At 36.2% G+C, this 17844-nt stretch overlaps 1 protein-coding gene across 5 annotated transcripts in view; it reads left to right on the forward strand.

Moving 5' to 3' along the window:
* The window catches only part of ARAP2 (ArfGAP with RhoGAP domain, ankyrin repeat and PH domain 2), a 177107-nt gene that overhangs the window by 150120 nt on the left and 9143 nt on the right, over positions 1–17844 (forward strand). For all 5 annotated transcript variants that reach the window (XM_030800960.1, XM_030800964.1, XM_030800962.1 and 2 more), the window contains exons 28-31: positions 1365–1504; positions 9913–9995; positions 11077–11112; positions 13086–13149. In XM_030800960.1, coding sequence (XP_030656820.1) covers positions 1365–1504; positions 9913–9995; positions 11077–11112; positions 13086–13149 — 323 coding nt within the window. The remainder of the gene's footprint in view (positions 1–1364; positions 1505–9912; positions 9996–11076; positions 11113–13085; positions 13150–17844) is intronic.

Below are 17844 nucleotides of genomic sequence, written 5' to 3' on the forward strand. Positions count from 1 at the left end.
GCAATTATTGCATGTTTAGACTTAGTTTTTCAAATATGTTATTTCTCAATCAGTTCTGTTTTCTCCTGTTATTTCTTTTTTCTAAAAAATAACTTTTAAGTTCAGGGGTACTTGTGCAGGTTTGTTACATAGATAAACTTGGGTCATGGGGGTTTGTTGTGCAGATTATTTCATCACCCAGATATTAAGCCTAGTACCTATCAGTTACTTTTCCTGATTCTCTCCTTCCCCCCACCCTCCACCGTCCAATAGGCCCCAGTGTGTGTTGTTCCCCTCTATGTGTCCATGTTTTCTCATCATTTAGCTCCCACTTATAAGTGAGCACATGTGGCACTTGGTTTTCTGTTCCTACGTTAGTTCGCTAAGGATAATGGCCTCCAGCTCCATCATGTCCCTGCAAAGGACATGATCTTGTTCCTTTTTACGGCCACATAATACTCCATGATGTAAACGTACCGTATTTTCTTTATTCTGTCTATCATTGATGGGTAAATGTTCTACCTTAGCAGTTTTGCCTTTCTTACCCTTGCCTGTTTCACATTTATAAAAATTTATTTAATGCCTTAAAAATTTGTGGATTTGAGTCAGAATTCTTAACAGTGTTTCCTTTTTTATCTGCATATTTGCATTGTTTATACCAGTGGGGTTCAAAAGAAATACAAGCCACATATGTAATTATAAATTGTCTAGTAGCCACGTTAGAAAAAAGTAAAAAGAAACAGGTAAAATTACCAGTACGTTTTATTTAATATCACATATCCAATATCCAAAATATATTTCAATATGTAATTATAGACAGAGTCTCGCTCTGTTACCCAGGCTGGGATGCAGTGGTGCGATCTCAGCTCACTGCAACCTCTGCCTCCCAGGTTCAAGCGATTCTCCTGCCTCAACCTCCTCAAGTAGCTGGGACTACAGGCGCATGCCACCTGTAGAGACGGGGTTTCCCCGTGTTGGCCAGGCTGATCTTGAACTCCTGACCTCAGATAATCCGCCTGCCTCGGCCTCCCAAAGTGCTGGGATTACAGGTGTGAGCCACTGTGCCTGGCCGATGTATATTTTTTTCATATAAAGTCTTTAAAATTTTGTAGAAACCTTACACTTATAGCACCTCTCAACCCATACTAACCACATTTTGTATGATTTCTAGCCTGTGGCTACTTGAACAGTCCAGGCAGGCCCATACATAATAGATAGCAATACTTCAGACACATGGTAGTCCCGGAAGTTCACCTTAGACTTTAGTGGTAGTAAACAAGTTTTTATTTTACATTATTAAAACGGACAATATAGAAATGTTGTGTATTGTATTTCAAATAAGTAAAAATGTACCCAACTCACAAAAGTAATGCTGTGCTTTACAGACCGGAGTACACTGGGAAGCATCAAAGAAGGAATCTTGAAAATCAAAGAAGAACCATCCAAAATACTATCTGGAAATAAGTTTCAAGACCGGTATTTTGTTCTACAAGATGGGTTTCTCTTTCTTTACAAGGATGTGAAGGTATAGTATTTGAACGTGCATACATTTTTATTTGTGTGGGTATTAACAATCGTATTTTATGCTACTGTCAGCCATCTCTCTTGGAAGTCACTGCCTGTAGTATATAAAATGCATGGTAAGCTGATGATTTCCTTCAGCCTCTGGTATAAGACATTAATGCACTCAGTAACACAGTGAAGAATTTTCTAAGGCCTTTTTAGGCACCTCACATTTTGAGGGACAGTAAATGACTTAAGCCCTGGAGAAAAGTCTAATATGTGTTATAAATCAACATCTCAGTCAATAGAATTAATAGAGAATGTGTGATACCCTAAAATAAAAGGCTTCAGATTAGTTACTGGAAATTAATAAAAGGGGCAATAAAATGACCAAACCCGAAAGTTAAAATAAATCTTATTAGTGTCTTTCCTATACAGTTGAATGAATTGACTCATTTTTAATTTCATATGTATTAATGTAATCTTATTGATATAGTCCCTCTAATTTATTTCCCTAAAAGATCTTATTAAATTATTGTGGAGTGGATAAGAGAATTAGAGATATAAAAGAGGGAGTAGATAAATGATGTAGGTATGAAAATATTGAACTTAACATCAGAAAATCTCATCTCTGTGAAGAGCTGGTTACATGAATAAGTAACTTAACCTCTCAACCTCAGTATCCAAATCCGTAATTTCAGATAGTATGAATTCTGCATGTCAGGTTGTTTTAATGCTTAAAAAATAATATATGATATTTTTTATATTCTCTGGGTGCAGGTTACACCAGTATGTTCACTTTAATAAAATTCATTGAGCTAAATATGTATGATTTGTGTACTTTTTATGTATGTATTATATGTACACTGCAATTTTTAAAAATCATTAGGATAAAAAAAGCAAAACAAATATGTGCACAGGCCCCACCTCCAGGGATTTGGTTTTTATAAGACTGCGACAGGTTAACAGCATTTTTCTTTAATTTGTTGAAATTATTTTTGGTTTTTAAGTTCAGGAGTGCAAGTGAAAATTTGTTAGGTAAACTTGAGTCATGAGGATTGGTTTTACACATTATTTCATCACTTAGGTATTAGGCCTAGTGCTTATTAGTTGTTTTTTTTGATCCTCTACCCTCCACCCACCAAAAGGGCCCAGTGGGTGTTGTTCCCCTCTGTGTGTCCATGTGTTCTCATCATTTAGCTCCCACTTATAAGTGAGAATGTGTGTTATTTGTTTTTCTATTCCATGTTAGTTTGCCAACGATAATGGCCTCCAGTTCTATCCATGTTCTTGCAAAGGACGTGATCTCATTCTTTTTTATGGATGCATACTATTCCATGATCGTGGTGGATAAGCTTTTTGGCATACTGGTGAATTCAATTTGCCACTATTTTGTTGAGGATTTTTGCACTGATGTTTCATCAAGGATATTGGCCTGAGGTTTTCTTTTTTGTTGTATCTCTGTCAGGTTTTGGTATCAGAATGAGGCTGACTTCATAGAATTAGTTAGGAAGGAGTCCCTCCTCAATTTTTTGGAATAGTTTCAGTAGGAATGGTACCAGATCTTATTTGTACATCTGGTAGAATTCAGCTGTGAATCCCTCCAATTCCTGGGATTTTTGTGGTTGGTAGACTTTTCATTACTGCTTCAATTTCAGAACTGGTTATTGGTCTGTTCGGGGATTCAGTTTCTTCCTGGTTTAGTCTGGGAGGCTGTATGTGTCCAGGAATATACCCATTTCTTCTAGTTTTTCTAGTTTATGTGCATAGAGGTATTTATAATGTTCTCTGATGTTTGTTTATATTTCTATGGGGTCAGTAGTAATATCCCCCTTATTGTTTCTGATTGTGTTTATCAAATATTCTCTCTTCTTTGTTAGTCAAGTTAGTGGTCTAATAATATATGTGAAAATTCTTTTTATAAATATAATGTAATAATAATAGCATGCTCATCCAAAGATACCACTAAGAATATGAATAGGCAAATCCTAGATTGAGAAAAATTTATTAATAGATGTACTAATATTCCCAGATTGAGAAAATGTATTAATTAACATATATCAGAAAAAGACTCATATCAGGAGTACAAAGAGCTCTTCTAAATCAACAATAAGAAAAACAGTTCAGTAAAAATTATGGCAAGGATAGAACAGTCATTACATGAAGGAAGATGTAGAAATGGCCAATAACCCATTGATCCAAAAGTGTTCAATATCATTAATAATCAGGACATTAAAATTAGAACCACAAAATACTATTTTACACTCATTGGTATGACTAAAATCTTAACAGTGGTAACACCCAATGTTAAAAAATGATGTAGAGTAATTAGAACTCCCACATAAATTGTTGGTGAAAGGGTAAAATCACACAATCACTCTGTAAAACTATTTGTCAGTTTTTAAATGAAGTTACTAACATAATCTATCCCATGATCCAGTGGCTTTACTCAAAGCATTTGTGAATCATATTCACAAATGCACTTGTACAAGAATGTTCATAAGCAGATTTATTCATAAAAGCTGATAACTGGAAGCATTCCAAATGTCCACCAATAGGAAAATATTCTATTCATATAATGGAATACTACTCAGCAACAAAAATGAATATTAAAACAAGCCACAACATTGGTGAGTTTTTAAAACCTTTGAAACCAAAGAAACTTGACACAAAATAGTATCATATAAGTCTGTTCATAAGATGTCTAAGAACAGGCAGAGCCATTCTATGGTGATAGAAGTCAGAAATTGTTTGCTTAGGTTGGGGACAGAGTTTGCTGCAGAATTGCCAAGGAAAAGAGTGGGGTTCTTTCTAGATAGAAATGTTCTTCATCCTGTTTTGGATGGTGGTCACATGGGGGTATGCAGCAACAACTCTCTTTGAGATTCAAGTAGTACCAAGGCAATTACTTTAAATGTAGAATGGAAGTCAGCAGGACCTGGAAAATACTTTTTTAATATTGAATTATAAAATTCACTTGGGTAAACATTGCTTACACACTTATAAGTGAATGGTGCTTCACTGTGTTCTGTTGTGGAGATGCACAAAGACAGACCGGACTGTAACATCTGTTAATATGTTACAAAGAAAGAATTGTTAGGCAGCTTTCCAAAGCTGTGGCTGTATTGTTCTGTGGCTTCTGTTCAGCACTCCCTGTGCTTTAATTACTTTCTCTGTGTATTCCTCCAGCAGAGGAGGGTCCATGTGGGCATGAATAAATCATAGTAGCATTGTATTCTGTGTATACATTCCAATGTTTGCTTTCCTCAAGGACAGTGGAATGTCCAGGCAGGGGACTAATAAAACAGCCTGAATTCTGCAGCCCTTATCACAGATTAATATTATATACTGCATTTGAACCCCCACTTGATATCCAGAAGGGAGTGTGTGTGGGTATCAAGTGGTTACTATCATTTATTATCATTCTTCAATTTTGCCCATAGAGGAATAGTAGATTTCGTAGAATTATGGGGCTATGTGATGGAACACACCAGATTTTAAGGTTCACGAGCTTTACATTTATGCTTGTGAAAATACAGGCTAGACTTCACAGCTTATTATTCTAGTCAACTAGAACTGAATCTGATAGAATTTTGTTTGGTTTTGTGCAGTGGACTAACCTTGATTTTCAAAAGACTGATTAATCATAGTCCTTGCATATACATAATACGTTGGTTAAGGATCACTTTTGCAGTTGGCGTATTTAGAAATCAACCTGAACTTTTTCGTCCCATCAAGAAACTGACACTTTTCATTGTGTAGCAACAGAAGGTTGCTAAAAACAAATATAGTAGTTTGTGGTAGTAGTAATGACAGTGCAGTAATAATAGCAGCAACTAACATTCAAGTGGCTACTCTATGCGAAGCAGAGTTCCATACATTTTATTTGGATTATCTCATTTTATCTATACAGTTACCCCACGAAATTGGTACTCTTATTATTCCCACTATGCAGATGAAGAAATAGACTCTCAAAGACATTACATAACTTGTCCAAAATCACATACACAGTAAGCGATGGAGTCAGAATTCATTTCCAGGCATTAGACTCCAAAGGCTCTATGCAGAAACTTACAAAGGAAATTTAACATTTGTATTACCTTAGTGTTTTTGCTGGAAGAATTTTATGTGTAGAGAATACGTTTATTTTTATTAAATAGTATCAAACATTTTTAAATAAGGAAGTGCAAACAATTCAGTTTTTATAGTGTTTTCTCTCAAGCTGATGTACACTTTAATATCTGCCGCAGGGAAGGCTGTTCATGCAGTGACTTTCACAGAGGCATTGTTTTTGTAAGTGAGATGAAGGGTCTCATATCCCTTAACAGAGTAAGTTTTGCTTTAATAATTTGTATCTTTGTGAAAGGATCATATTGCTCAATCTGAGCTAACTTATATAACCTGGTAGGCAGTGATAGTCTCAAGAACTTGTCTGAAAACAGTGTTCTTTAAGGACACTGAACACATTTTTTAATAACAGTGACCTCAAGTTATGGAATTATTGTCTGATTATTAAGCATTTGAAAGTTATATTTGCGTATCTGTCAGAATAGATTAATGCACCTGATACTTTATAATTTTTACATTTTGAAAAGGAGATGAGAGATTCATGCTTTTCCTTTAAACTCAAACTGTGATTATTTTCAACGCATGACTTATTTTGTTATTTTTTCATGTTACTGATCTGTCCCTATTAATATTGATGGTGAAGCCATTGGCGATGTTAGCTTTTTAAATGATTTTATAGTAAATTATCAACAGTAAAATCTCCTAACCTTTTTGAGTAAAGACTTAGCATTTGTTTTAGTGGTTGCCATTAATATATGCATGCTTGTATATATTTTTTAAATGATTTAGTTAAAAGGGAAGAAAAATTACAAATTGAGAAGTGTATTTAAAGCGACTTTGTGTTAGTTAGAGATAATTTATGAATGCTCATTAAGAACAAATTGGGGTAATACACAGGGAAAGATATCTTTTGTTCTGCACGTTTTCCCTGAACAGAAAATGTTAATTGTTTTCAGACTTAATTTACATAAAAGGTGAGAGGTTTCAGAGAATATTACCATTATACTGTTAATGGTGTGAAGAAAGCAAATGGGTAAAGGGGATCATTAAAAGTTGCCTATACTTTAATAAGCAAACTCTTTTTAGGTGCCAAGAATAATTTTTTAAGCACGCTCATTTAATTGGCTAACTTAAAAACTTCACTTTGAAATGGAGTGGCTGAAGCAACACATTTCAGACTTCATAATAGTCTAGTATATTGAACTTTTTGGAGAAATTCTCTATAAGTTACACATACCAAAAGAGAAAGTTGTAATAAGCCAACAGTAAAGCGATCTTGCCAAACGACATTTCCTTTTATAGAACTTTCCATTAAGATCTGTATAGCTCTTCTTTATGAATATTCAGTTTCAAAACTGAAATGGAAAAGAATGTGTTTCTACAATTGCTGATCTCCTCTCAAATTATATCATTTGTGTTTCTTTGGACAGGCTGTGGTATAAAGTAATGAGCCTGCATGCCAGGAGTGACTTGGGCAGTCAATTACCTCAGACTTTCAATCTACTTATTACCAAAAGTTTTTCAAAATGTAGACAGTCATGAAATCATCAGTGTCCTGTGTAAATGAAGACTGGTTCAGGCACAGTGCTTCTCATTCTCCAATATGCAAGTCCTGTCTTCCCCATACTGCTAGAGTTGCAACCAACCCTGCTGCCTCGGTTGGGACTGCGTCTGAGGGAACAGCAATCTAAATTATTAAAAGGAACACAAACCTTGGTTGTAATTTGATTTAACCTCTGACACAGGTGGCTAGAAGTCACCTATACTGCATAAATTCCTAATAGCTCTCCTCTCCTTGAATATATCCTACTGTGGGCACTTACTACCTTACAAAGCTACCTCATACTAGACAGTTCAAATGGTTAAAATGTTCTTCCTTAAAATTCAGCAAATTAGCAGGCTACAGAATCAATATTCCAAAGATCAGTCCCCAGCTGGATTTAAAAGAGAAAATGTGTAAACTACTTGAAAACAGCCTTAAGAAGTGGAAGCTTATGAGAAGAAAACTATAAAACTTCTCTGATAGGAGTAAAATTGATGTTAAATCTGCTAATATTGATTTATAGTTTTAATGCAATTTTCAAGTTTGCAAAGGAAATTACTTTTATAACTTCAAAAATATTTGACAATTCACCTCAAAGGATAAGTAGATAAGAATAATTTGAAGACATTTTGGGAGATAAGTAAAATGGATTTGAATTATTTTCCCATCCAACTATTAAGATAAACAGTAAAACTAAAATACTTAAATATTATAATCCTTGTATAATAGTGAACAAAGAGCAATGGTACCATAAATTTAGGTAAAAAATTATATGTTAGAATTTAATTTTAATAAATATGCCACAAAAAGTTCATGTCTAAAGGGATGTTTGTTCAATAAATTGGGGTAGAATAATTGTCAACAAAAAAATTTCAGTCTAACTTGTCATTTATACTGTATATTAAAAAATGTATTCCAGATTGACAAAAGATTTAAATCCTAAAAAAAAAGCAACCCTTAAAGCTACAAGACCATGGAACTGAATATTTATCAGCTATGTGATAACACTTGAAACTTAAGCAAATGTTAAGAAAGCACCCCCAAAAGATCGATATATTTGACTTATTAAAAATAAGGTAAACCGTGAGCTAGGTTAAGGCAAAGAGCAATTTGGATAGACTATTTCATTTAAAAAGACAGGGCAGTTTCATATTAAATACATGAAGAACTAGTACTAACAAGTAAAGACATGGATAAACTGTTTACCACATCAAAACTACCAATGGCTAGCAAATACATAAATACACAGTCACACTTAACAATTGTGTTACCTGAGTGTTTTTGATAGGGTAAATAAATTTACCCTATCAGTTTAGACAAGATTTTTTTCTGAATCATATTCTTAGCCTATGACTCAGTGGTTAAATTTCTAGAAATCTAGCCGTAAGCGGAAAAATTCAAAATACGTTTTTTAAAACATATTATCTACTATGATAATAATAGTGAACTTACTGATAATAGTGATTAGGAATAAATTCACCATGTAAATTCCAGGCCTTTGGTCACCACAGCATTATTTCTGATCATCTTCCTGGTTACTTTTCCTCTGTATTTCTTTTATATCCTCCTAACGTATTTGCTTTATGAAACTAATTTTTAATTTAATGAGCATATTTTCTCCCCTTTTCTAATTTGACTGCTGAGTATTGCGAGAGGTGTAAAGAAAATATAATTGCTCTAGGGCCAACTGTAAATTTTTAATAGTCTATTTTAATTAGGATAATTTTCATTAATTTGGATATTTGAGATACCTCAATATGTGTTCATGTATATTCACGAGTCTGTTTTCCATAATTCTGAAATCCAACCAGTATAGAAAATCCCAGCTCATTCGGTGGCAAAATCTCACCCAAAACAACACGAAGATATATATAGCCTTTATCTTGAAAATATGAATATCTTTGAATACAGGGTACTGCCCCAGTCAACACTGGTGATGGGGAATTACAAAACATATGGCATATGCATTGTATTATATTTTTAGAATATGAAAAATCACTTCTGATGTGATTTGGTCAGGGTCCTCTAGAGGTACAGAACTAATAGGATAGATGTATATATGAAGGGGGGTTTAAGGAGTATTGACTCCTACAGTCACAAGGTGAAGTCCCACAATAGGCCGTCTGCAAGCTGAGGAGCAAGGAAGCCAGTAGTGGCCCAGTCTGAGTTCCAAAACCTCAAAAGTAAGGAAGCCAACAGAGCAGCCTTCAGTCTGTGACTGAAGGCCAAGAGCCCCTGGTAAACTGCTGGTGTAAGTCCAAGAGTACAAAAGCTGAAGAACTTGGGAGTCTGTTGTTCAAGGGCAGGAAGCATCCAGCACAGAGAAAGATGAAGGCCGGAAGACTTAGCAAGTCTGCTCTTCCATCTTCTCCTGCCTGCTTTATTCTAGCCACACTAGCAGCTGATTAGATGGTGCCCACCCAGTCCACTGACTCAAATGTCAATTTCCTTTGGCAACGCTCACAGACACACCCAGGAACAATACTTTGCATCCTTCAATCTAATCAAGTTTGCACTCAGTGTTAACCATGACATGATGAACATCTGACCTCAAGTGTTTTTGAATCAAGAATTATAGAGCTATGTGCATGTCTGTATATACATGTGTACACATATATAACATGAATATATCCAACATTATTAATATGTATTGATTGTATTGTAAATCCTAAGAGTCTTCATTTACTAAACTCATGAAATGTTTGTTTTATGAAACATTGAGAAACTAAACAATTCTAAACCCAATCATTAATGCTCAAAGAACATGTAAGGAAATGTGTAAATCAATTTAATTACAAATTATTTTGTTTTCCTTACAGAGTAGTAAACATGACAAGATGTTTTCTCTCAGTTCCGTGAAGTTTTATCGTGGAGTGAAAAAGAAAATGAAGCCTCCAACAAGGTAAAGTTTGAAAGGGAAGTGCTGAAAAGAAAAAAATTATGGGAAAAATATGTCTGTTTAAGGATTTAGGGATCAGTGGCATTAGTCTAACTTTTTATAAAGTAAGTTATAGGCAATTTTTTTAAGTTGCTTCCCCCGTCACAGGGTTCTTATGGCAGATCAAGGAACTTGTATGAGTAGATAAGGAGGGATGATGTTCCCACTGAGACTGAGACCAAGCTCCTTGGTGATTGCAATCTCTCTGTGTAAAGTAAGAAATCCCGGGAGGCCCTGTCTACTGGGAAGTACATAGCTTCCTCTGCATCTCATTCCCTGAGCTTTCACATCACAACCTGAGGGCATCTCTGGCAAGTCTACACACAGGAAAGCAAATGCTGCCCTCTAGCTTCCTGATGCTTGGCTTCTACAATGTTTTGGTTCTGGCTCTGTAATTTTCCCTTTTTACTATGCTGACTTTGGTACTGAAAACCCATCATAGCATGTAAGCGCTAGAGGAGGTGGGTGCCTCCTACAGATTGTGTGCCTCTTTAACATTTCATGTACCCCAGCATTTGGTTTACGCCACAATTTCTTACCACAGATTACTTTGATTAGCTAATAAATGTTTGCACTAATACTTAGTATCATGAACATCATTTATATGTGCTTGCCTCTGAGATTTTGCTGCTGAAAATGTCTTCACGTTTGCCTTCATACTCAGTTTCTAAGCCTAGAGCATATACCTGTGTTTTAATAGGCATGTTATTTAATTTCCCCCAGTAACAGTACGTCTCTCTATATTATCTTATTTCAGTCATTTTCGTAGATATTTGGCCTTATTCAGTTAAGAGTATCTACTCAGAGACGTCTCCCCTCTGCCCCATATCATCACAAGCCTCCTTCTCTCTATATAAATGTGTAGCCAGATCCCTTAGCATTTAGCATTCACCTCTAGCTAAGTCCAACACATTGAATCATCACTTGTGGAAGTCTATGCATTCCCACCGTTAAATCTCATCTCCTTAACATCTAATACTGTTTTCTGCCTTGTAAAATGTATTATTTTTAATTTATGTGTGGTTTTTTTTTCTATGTGATGCAGCTGGGGATTGACCGCATATTCTGAGAAACATCACTGGTAAGTTAACAGCTGACAACTTTTGAGCATAATATATTGGTGACAATTTCAGGAAAAGAATAATTTCAGTAATTGCAGATAGAACTACAGACGGAAAGTGTTTCGCCTAAGTGAAATTAGGGTTGTTTATAAAGACTTTGAGCCTAAGAAGAGGAAAACAGGTTTTTATCAGGGTTCAAGTCCCACGTATCCTATTTGGCAATGCCTCTGACGTGAAACTACGTCTGATTTCTTCCATAGTTATTATGAGTGTAGAATTCAGCTTTTATGAGATAAGTAGGTGATAGTTTTAAAACAGAATAAGAACTAGCTAAAATCAGATTTCAGAAAAACATATATCCTGCTCTCAACCCTGTTCTTTCTATATATGTACTTTTTGCCACATACTGTTACCAGTATCCGTCAGTATTTCTAGAGACTGTACTAGATATTTCCTTCTCTTCACCTCCCTGTGTCTAATCAGTCACTGAGCCACACGAGATCTGCCTCTTCCTTGTGCCCCTCATCCACCTACACCTCTCTACCCTGAGGGCCTGGCCTTCATTGATCTGCCTGGATTATTCCAGGAGTCCTAAGTGCTCTTCAGGCCTCTTCTTTGCTTCTGTTTTGGCGTACATTCTCCACCTCTCCACTGAGGAGTGTTTTCTACGCTGTACCATGTTTCCCTCCTGCTTTAAAACTTCTGTGAATTCTTTCACCTATGGGATCAAGCACAGAATTGTTGCGTGGCATGCAAGGCTATATATGACTCCATCAACTTCATCTCCCACAGCTTTTCTTTTTCACTCAATGACAAAACAAGCATCTATCTTTATTCACCACGCATTCCTTGCTGTTTCAGATCTGCATGTGTGATGTACATGGTCCCTCTACTGAACCTTTGTTTATACTTTTTGCTTCTCTTTCCTCTCATACTTTTATTGTCCCCCTGATGACCCAACCAACTCAACTGTCAATGTTCTTTGAAATCGTAGCTCAAATGCCCCAAAGCCTTATCTAATAACTCTCACCTCTGATCATTATTTCTTCTTTGCACCTACAGTATTTTATAAACAAGGGTACCTAATTAAAATGATTTGTGGCAGGAATGGTTTTCCTGGACATGGTAATAGGGAAAGACAATGTTTTCATGAGGTTCTGATGAAGAAAACACACATTTTTTAGAAATGTCATTTTCAACATTTTTCAGGTAAATTATTTTGATAATACAGGAATGTAAAGAATACAATTACTTTGAAATGCCCATTAGGTCTTTCCAATATCAATTATAAAATTTTCCTCTTATAAAGAACAACCCTCTCCTCATCCCCAAGTCTGTGGTTTCTATGTTTGCGCTCAGTTTTATTTTTGCTTTTTCTCACTGTCTTGCAATTTATTTGTCTACATGCTTAGCTCCCCTAATAGACTACAGGAGCCTTCAGGACAAGGTCTCTGTTTTATTTAGGCTTTCAATAAAAGGTTACGTAATCACTGTTATTGGATATGTGGTGGTTTTTCATGTAGTTTTATTTTTTATGAATCTGTGGGTATTAGTGTTTATAATTACAATGATGGAGACTATGCCTCAGCTTTTTTAAAAGAAAGATCTGCTCTTATGAGAATGTGCACATATTTTTCTTCTCAGGCTCAGAATTTTAGTGGAATACAGTGTTTTACCATCATGTACTTGAAAAGGCAAAATGAAATAGATCTTTCTGCCTTTCCAAAAAATATTGGTGATCATTTTGCAGCACTTATCAAAGCCTTCAGTTGTATTTTGTTTAAACCAATGTATTTACACTATAACTTTGTATTGTACATTTAGCAGAAGACCAAAACAACTTATACTGAAATGTCCCACTTTTGTGATTGCATTATGTCATTAATCAGGAGAATCCCAAAGAGATTTTTGATCACCAAATCACTCAGCAGATACACTAGAGGATAGTCAATTGTCTTTTTGAGTGACATAGTTTATAAACCTCGTTTTGCAGGCACCTGTGTTGTGATAGTTCACAAACTCAGACGGAGTGGATGACCAGTATCTTTATTGCCCAGGTACGAGATTTGTTTGAACTATCCAGTAGAGTATAATAACTTTGTTTACAGGAAATGTTAGTGTGATGATGATTTTTAAAGAATTTTTAATAAGCATTTTAAATGTATATACAATTGGCATAAACTTTGATTCTCTCATTCTTAGTTTTTAAAATAGTGTATTAAAGTTCAAATTTATTCATTACCTTTTGAAAGAGAGTTTATTCCATTAAAGCTTCTTTTCTGCCAGCCCCACAGCCTCCTTGGCTTAGGTGAGGTGTGTTGCTTTAAAATGGTCGTGTAAGAAAAAGGGACTTTTCTAAGCTGTCATCCTACCACAGTCCCACATAGACCTTCATTTAGAAAAGTGTTCTATTTCCCTTCTTGTTCTCCCACTCTCTCCACCCCTGCCTTTCCAGAAACAAGGACAGGAACCTACTTTTCTTTAATAACTATTGTGTGCTAGATACTTCATAAGAATAACTCATGTATTCCTTGCAGCAAACCATACAAGATGTTTTTTGGTTTTATAAAACAAATGTTTTGTTGTTTGCTCAGGACCATATATTTAATTAGTAGTTTAAACCTAGGGATGTCTGAGGCCAATGCTTATACTCAGTTCTGTATTTGTTTTCCTCCTTAGAGCAGGACTTACCCTTTGGAGGAACAGTTAAATAGTCCCATTAATTGGACTGGTTTGTTTCCCAACCTTGTCTAGCTAAATTCCCAGCAATGCTTCTCATGGAGCATTGAAATTCACTGGTAACGATTAAGTTGCCATTCTTTATTACTGAGGAGGTATTTTCCTGTTTCCCTTACGAGGAATAAGTTAGCTCACTCCAAAATCTAGTTCTTATTTGTTCTGAAAATAGTTTTCTCTGTTCATTTATGTATTAACCTTTCCAGTGGTTAATAAACACAGCTCTTCTCAGCCTGTCTCTCTACCATTACTACCTGGAAAAACATGTGCACAAGAGACTGGCTGCTAACTTTTTAGAGGCTTTTATTCTTCTTCTCCTTTTTGTAACTTATTAAAATTCAGATATTCAACTTCTTTTTTATTTTTTTATTTTTTTTGAGACAGAGTCTCCCGCAGTTGCCCAGGCTGGAGTGCAGTGGCATGATCTCAGCCCACTGCAATCTCTGCCTCCTGGGTTCAAGTGATTCTCCTGCCTCAGCCTCCTGAGTATCTGGGATTACAGGCGTGCACCACCATGCCCAGCTAATGTTTGTATTTTTAGTAGAGATGGGGTTTCACCATATTGGGCAGGCTGGTCTCGAACTTCTGACCTCAGGTGATCTGCCCACCTTGGCCTCCCAAAGTGCTGGGATTACAGACATGAGCCAATGCGCTAGGTCATATCGAGTTCTACTTTAGGAAAAACAAAAAAACTGGATTTGAAGTCTTTTGGTAAAGTTGGGACTATAGAGTCTAAAGCTGTTACAGTGTTGTTTGTGGCACAACTAAATTGATGTTTTTGTTTTTATAATTGTAGTCAGTATACTCTGCAGTTGAAATTTAAGGAATAAATGCGGGAAGCAAAGCCTAGTCTCACTACGAGGTTATTTCTCACTGTCTCATGTTTTAATCCTAGTCCTCGTCTCAAAGATTTAGCCTAATTATCTTTCCTCTGTTCTTTTTACTTCTTCGTATTATTCAGGTCCTCCCTTAAGATAAACACAGAAGCCTTCTTGGATTTAAGGATTTATGGTTCATCTCTGTAGGGAAACAGCAAAACAGCAAATATTAATGTATATGTTAAAAGTGTAGACATACACACAAACACATATGCGAATTAACAGTAAACACCCCTTATAATGAGCTCTTTTTGGTATTCAGAGTACTTTTGTAATCTCCATCCTTTCCACACCGCTGCCTCAAAAGTCGTCTAGACTTTAGCTTAAATATCCCATTCTCAGAGAAACTTTTCCTGACCTTCAGATAAATTAGACCTTCAGGCTATCACCCTTAGCATCCTGTACTTCTCCACTGTGACAGTAATTAATAAAGAAAAAAATGTAATTAGCTATTTCATGTCTGCCTCTCTTACTAGAATGTAAACTCCATGAAAAGAAGGACTCTTCATTATATTTGGCTTGTATGTCAAGTACATGTTCAGTTAGTATTTCTAAAATAGGAAATAGGGTAAGAAAATCAGTTATCAGATAAAATTTCAAATGGATATCCGTGTGATAAAATAGGAGAATCATAAAATATGTCAGGTAAGGAGAGCATGTGACTGACATAAGGAAGGCACTAATTGAGCAAGGTTCTCAGGGAATGGCTTTCTGAGTAGGTGACCTGAGACCAGTCTGAAATGAGAGGGGAATCATGCAGGCTTCCAGGAAGGATCATTCAGGGATGGGGCCAGCAGGGTAGGTCCTGAGACATCATCACTGTCTTGTTTTATTCTATAAACATCACGAAGGTAAGATATTAGAGATGAGGAAGGCTTGTGACAAGTTATGTAGTTCCTGCTTAATAGTTTGAAACAAGGGAAGGATATAATCTAATTTTAATTGAAAAAAATTATTTTGTTCTCTTCGTTGAGTCTGCAGTGTAGAGGGTCAAAGATGCAAGTGGGATGAACAGCTATAGGAAAGAAGATGTCAGCTCAGACTAGGGTGGTAACAATGAATATGGTAAGACAAATTAAAATTCAGGAATATTTTGAAGGTAGAGCCAATAAGGCTTTTGGAATTATTGTGAAGCGACTACATTGTCTGTGGTGTATACCCTAGAGTTCCTTGTCACACGCCAGGAAAATTTAGGACACAGACACACATGAGAAGTTTAGGAGCAGGAGGTTTAATAGGTAGAAGAGAAGAGAAAGAGAAACAGCTTCCTCTATAACAGGAAGAGGTCTCCAAGCAGAAAGGACCAGCTGGTGCAGAATGCGCAGTTTTATAGTACAGTTTGAGGAGGTTGTGTCTGATTTACGAAGGGCTCACAGATTGGTTCGATCAGATATGGCGTTTACATAGTGTATGAGTAAGTCTGGTCACCCCCACCCTAATCTTCTTATGCAAATGGGCTTTCCAGTTGATTGACACCATCTTGTCCTCTCCTTACAATGCATTTGGCTGGCAGAGAAGGTAAGATGGAGCCACCATCTTGAAAATGTCTAGTCCTTAGTTCCTGCCAGCATTCATCCCTGCAAGCTCCTAGATTGCAGGCTGCTCTTTGTTAGAAAATGGCTTGGGACTGCTTTTCATTAAAAAGAAAAGCCAAGGACTCCCATGCCCTTGCTATCTGCTTAGTAATTCCTTCTTAACTCCTGTGTCAATTGGCTATTGCAATTTGAGAGGAAGGGTAGAAATCAGAAAAAATTCTAGTTTTTTGGCAACTGTCAGATATAAGTGGGATCATCAGAGATGTAGAAGGAAATGGAGAGTTCTGTTTTGGCCACAGAAAATTTGAGACACCTATTAGATACACAGATGTGTATGCTGGGCAGCAGGTTGGATGTGTGGATGAAAAACTCAGGCACAGGTTTGGGGTTAAAATGTAAATTTGGAGGAAGTGAGCACTTAGATTCTATTCAAAGCAATAGGATTAGATGAGATGCCTGGGGGAGAAGGTTTGAGGTGGAGAGGGAAGCATGGAGGAGGGAGGGGGAGAGAGAGAACGGAGGAATAAGCCCTGGGACATTTCAAAATTTAAAGCATAGGCAGAATAAAAAAAAAACAGCAAAAGCAATGATACGAAGTAAGAAAGGAGGAAAACCAGGTGATGGGTACAGAAAATTCTGTCAAGTAATTTGCTCATGTAATTAAATGAGGTTGTGACTAGATAGAGGTGAAGGTAGGTTTGGGGGTTTTGATTTGTCTTTAAGATGGGGGAGTGTGTACTTGCATACATTATATGAAGACAATTCAATCAGGAAGAAGAAATGGATAGAAGAGGAGAGATGTTATTAAACCAGCAGAGGACCTGAACAGACATGAAATGATATGATCTAGTGCATGGTTATTCATGATTAAAAATCATTGTACAGCAGAGTGTGGCACATTTCTTCTCAAATTATTGACCACCTCAGTTTATGGCCTACTGAGCAATTATAGATATGACTGGATAAAAGTTATTTGCAATCAGCAAATATTGATTGCAAGAAGTAAACTCACTTAGATGACTATAGATGCAAGGAGATTGGTATGTTTCATGATGGGAGTATTTTCTTAAATGATCAGTAATAATTGTTGGATTGAATCAGTGAGGTCACCACATGTGATGCAGGCAGGGTTTTTGAAGTATAAGGGCAGAGGCAAAGGAGAGAAGTAATCTTCAGAGAGTGAGGAAACCAGTTGTCCCATGGTAGAACTTCAAGGCAGTGCTGAATGGTTTCTTAAAATTTAAGGTTAAATTTAAAGTGTGATGGATCTGCAGAGTAATTTATTTTTGTCCTTCATCAACTGGCAGGCACTCATGAAATAAGTTGAATTGTGTTTAATTAGGTTTAGGGCTTTGCCAGGCAAGTATGATAGAGGATGAAGGAGCAAGAAAATAAGTAATCAGATAAAATTTGGACTTGAAGATATTTACAAGGAAGTGAGTTTACTGATTGACCATGAAATCAAAGCCAGGCAATGAGGGAAGTGGTAAAAAATGTTGTGAGAAGAATGGTAGTGGATTGGAGGTCTCAAGGAGTGAAAAGAATAGTTAAAATGAATGAAACTAAATTTAGTTAGCTGGAAAGACAGGCAAGGGTTAGAAAC

Source organism: Nomascus leucogenys, chromosome 20 (genome assembly GCF_006542625.1).
Source record: "Nomascus leucogenys isolate Asia chromosome 20, Asia_NLE_v1, whole genome shotgun sequence".
Taxonomy (NCBI): Eukaryota; Metazoa; Chordata; class Mammalia; order Primates; family Hylobatidae; genus Nomascus; species Nomascus leucogenys.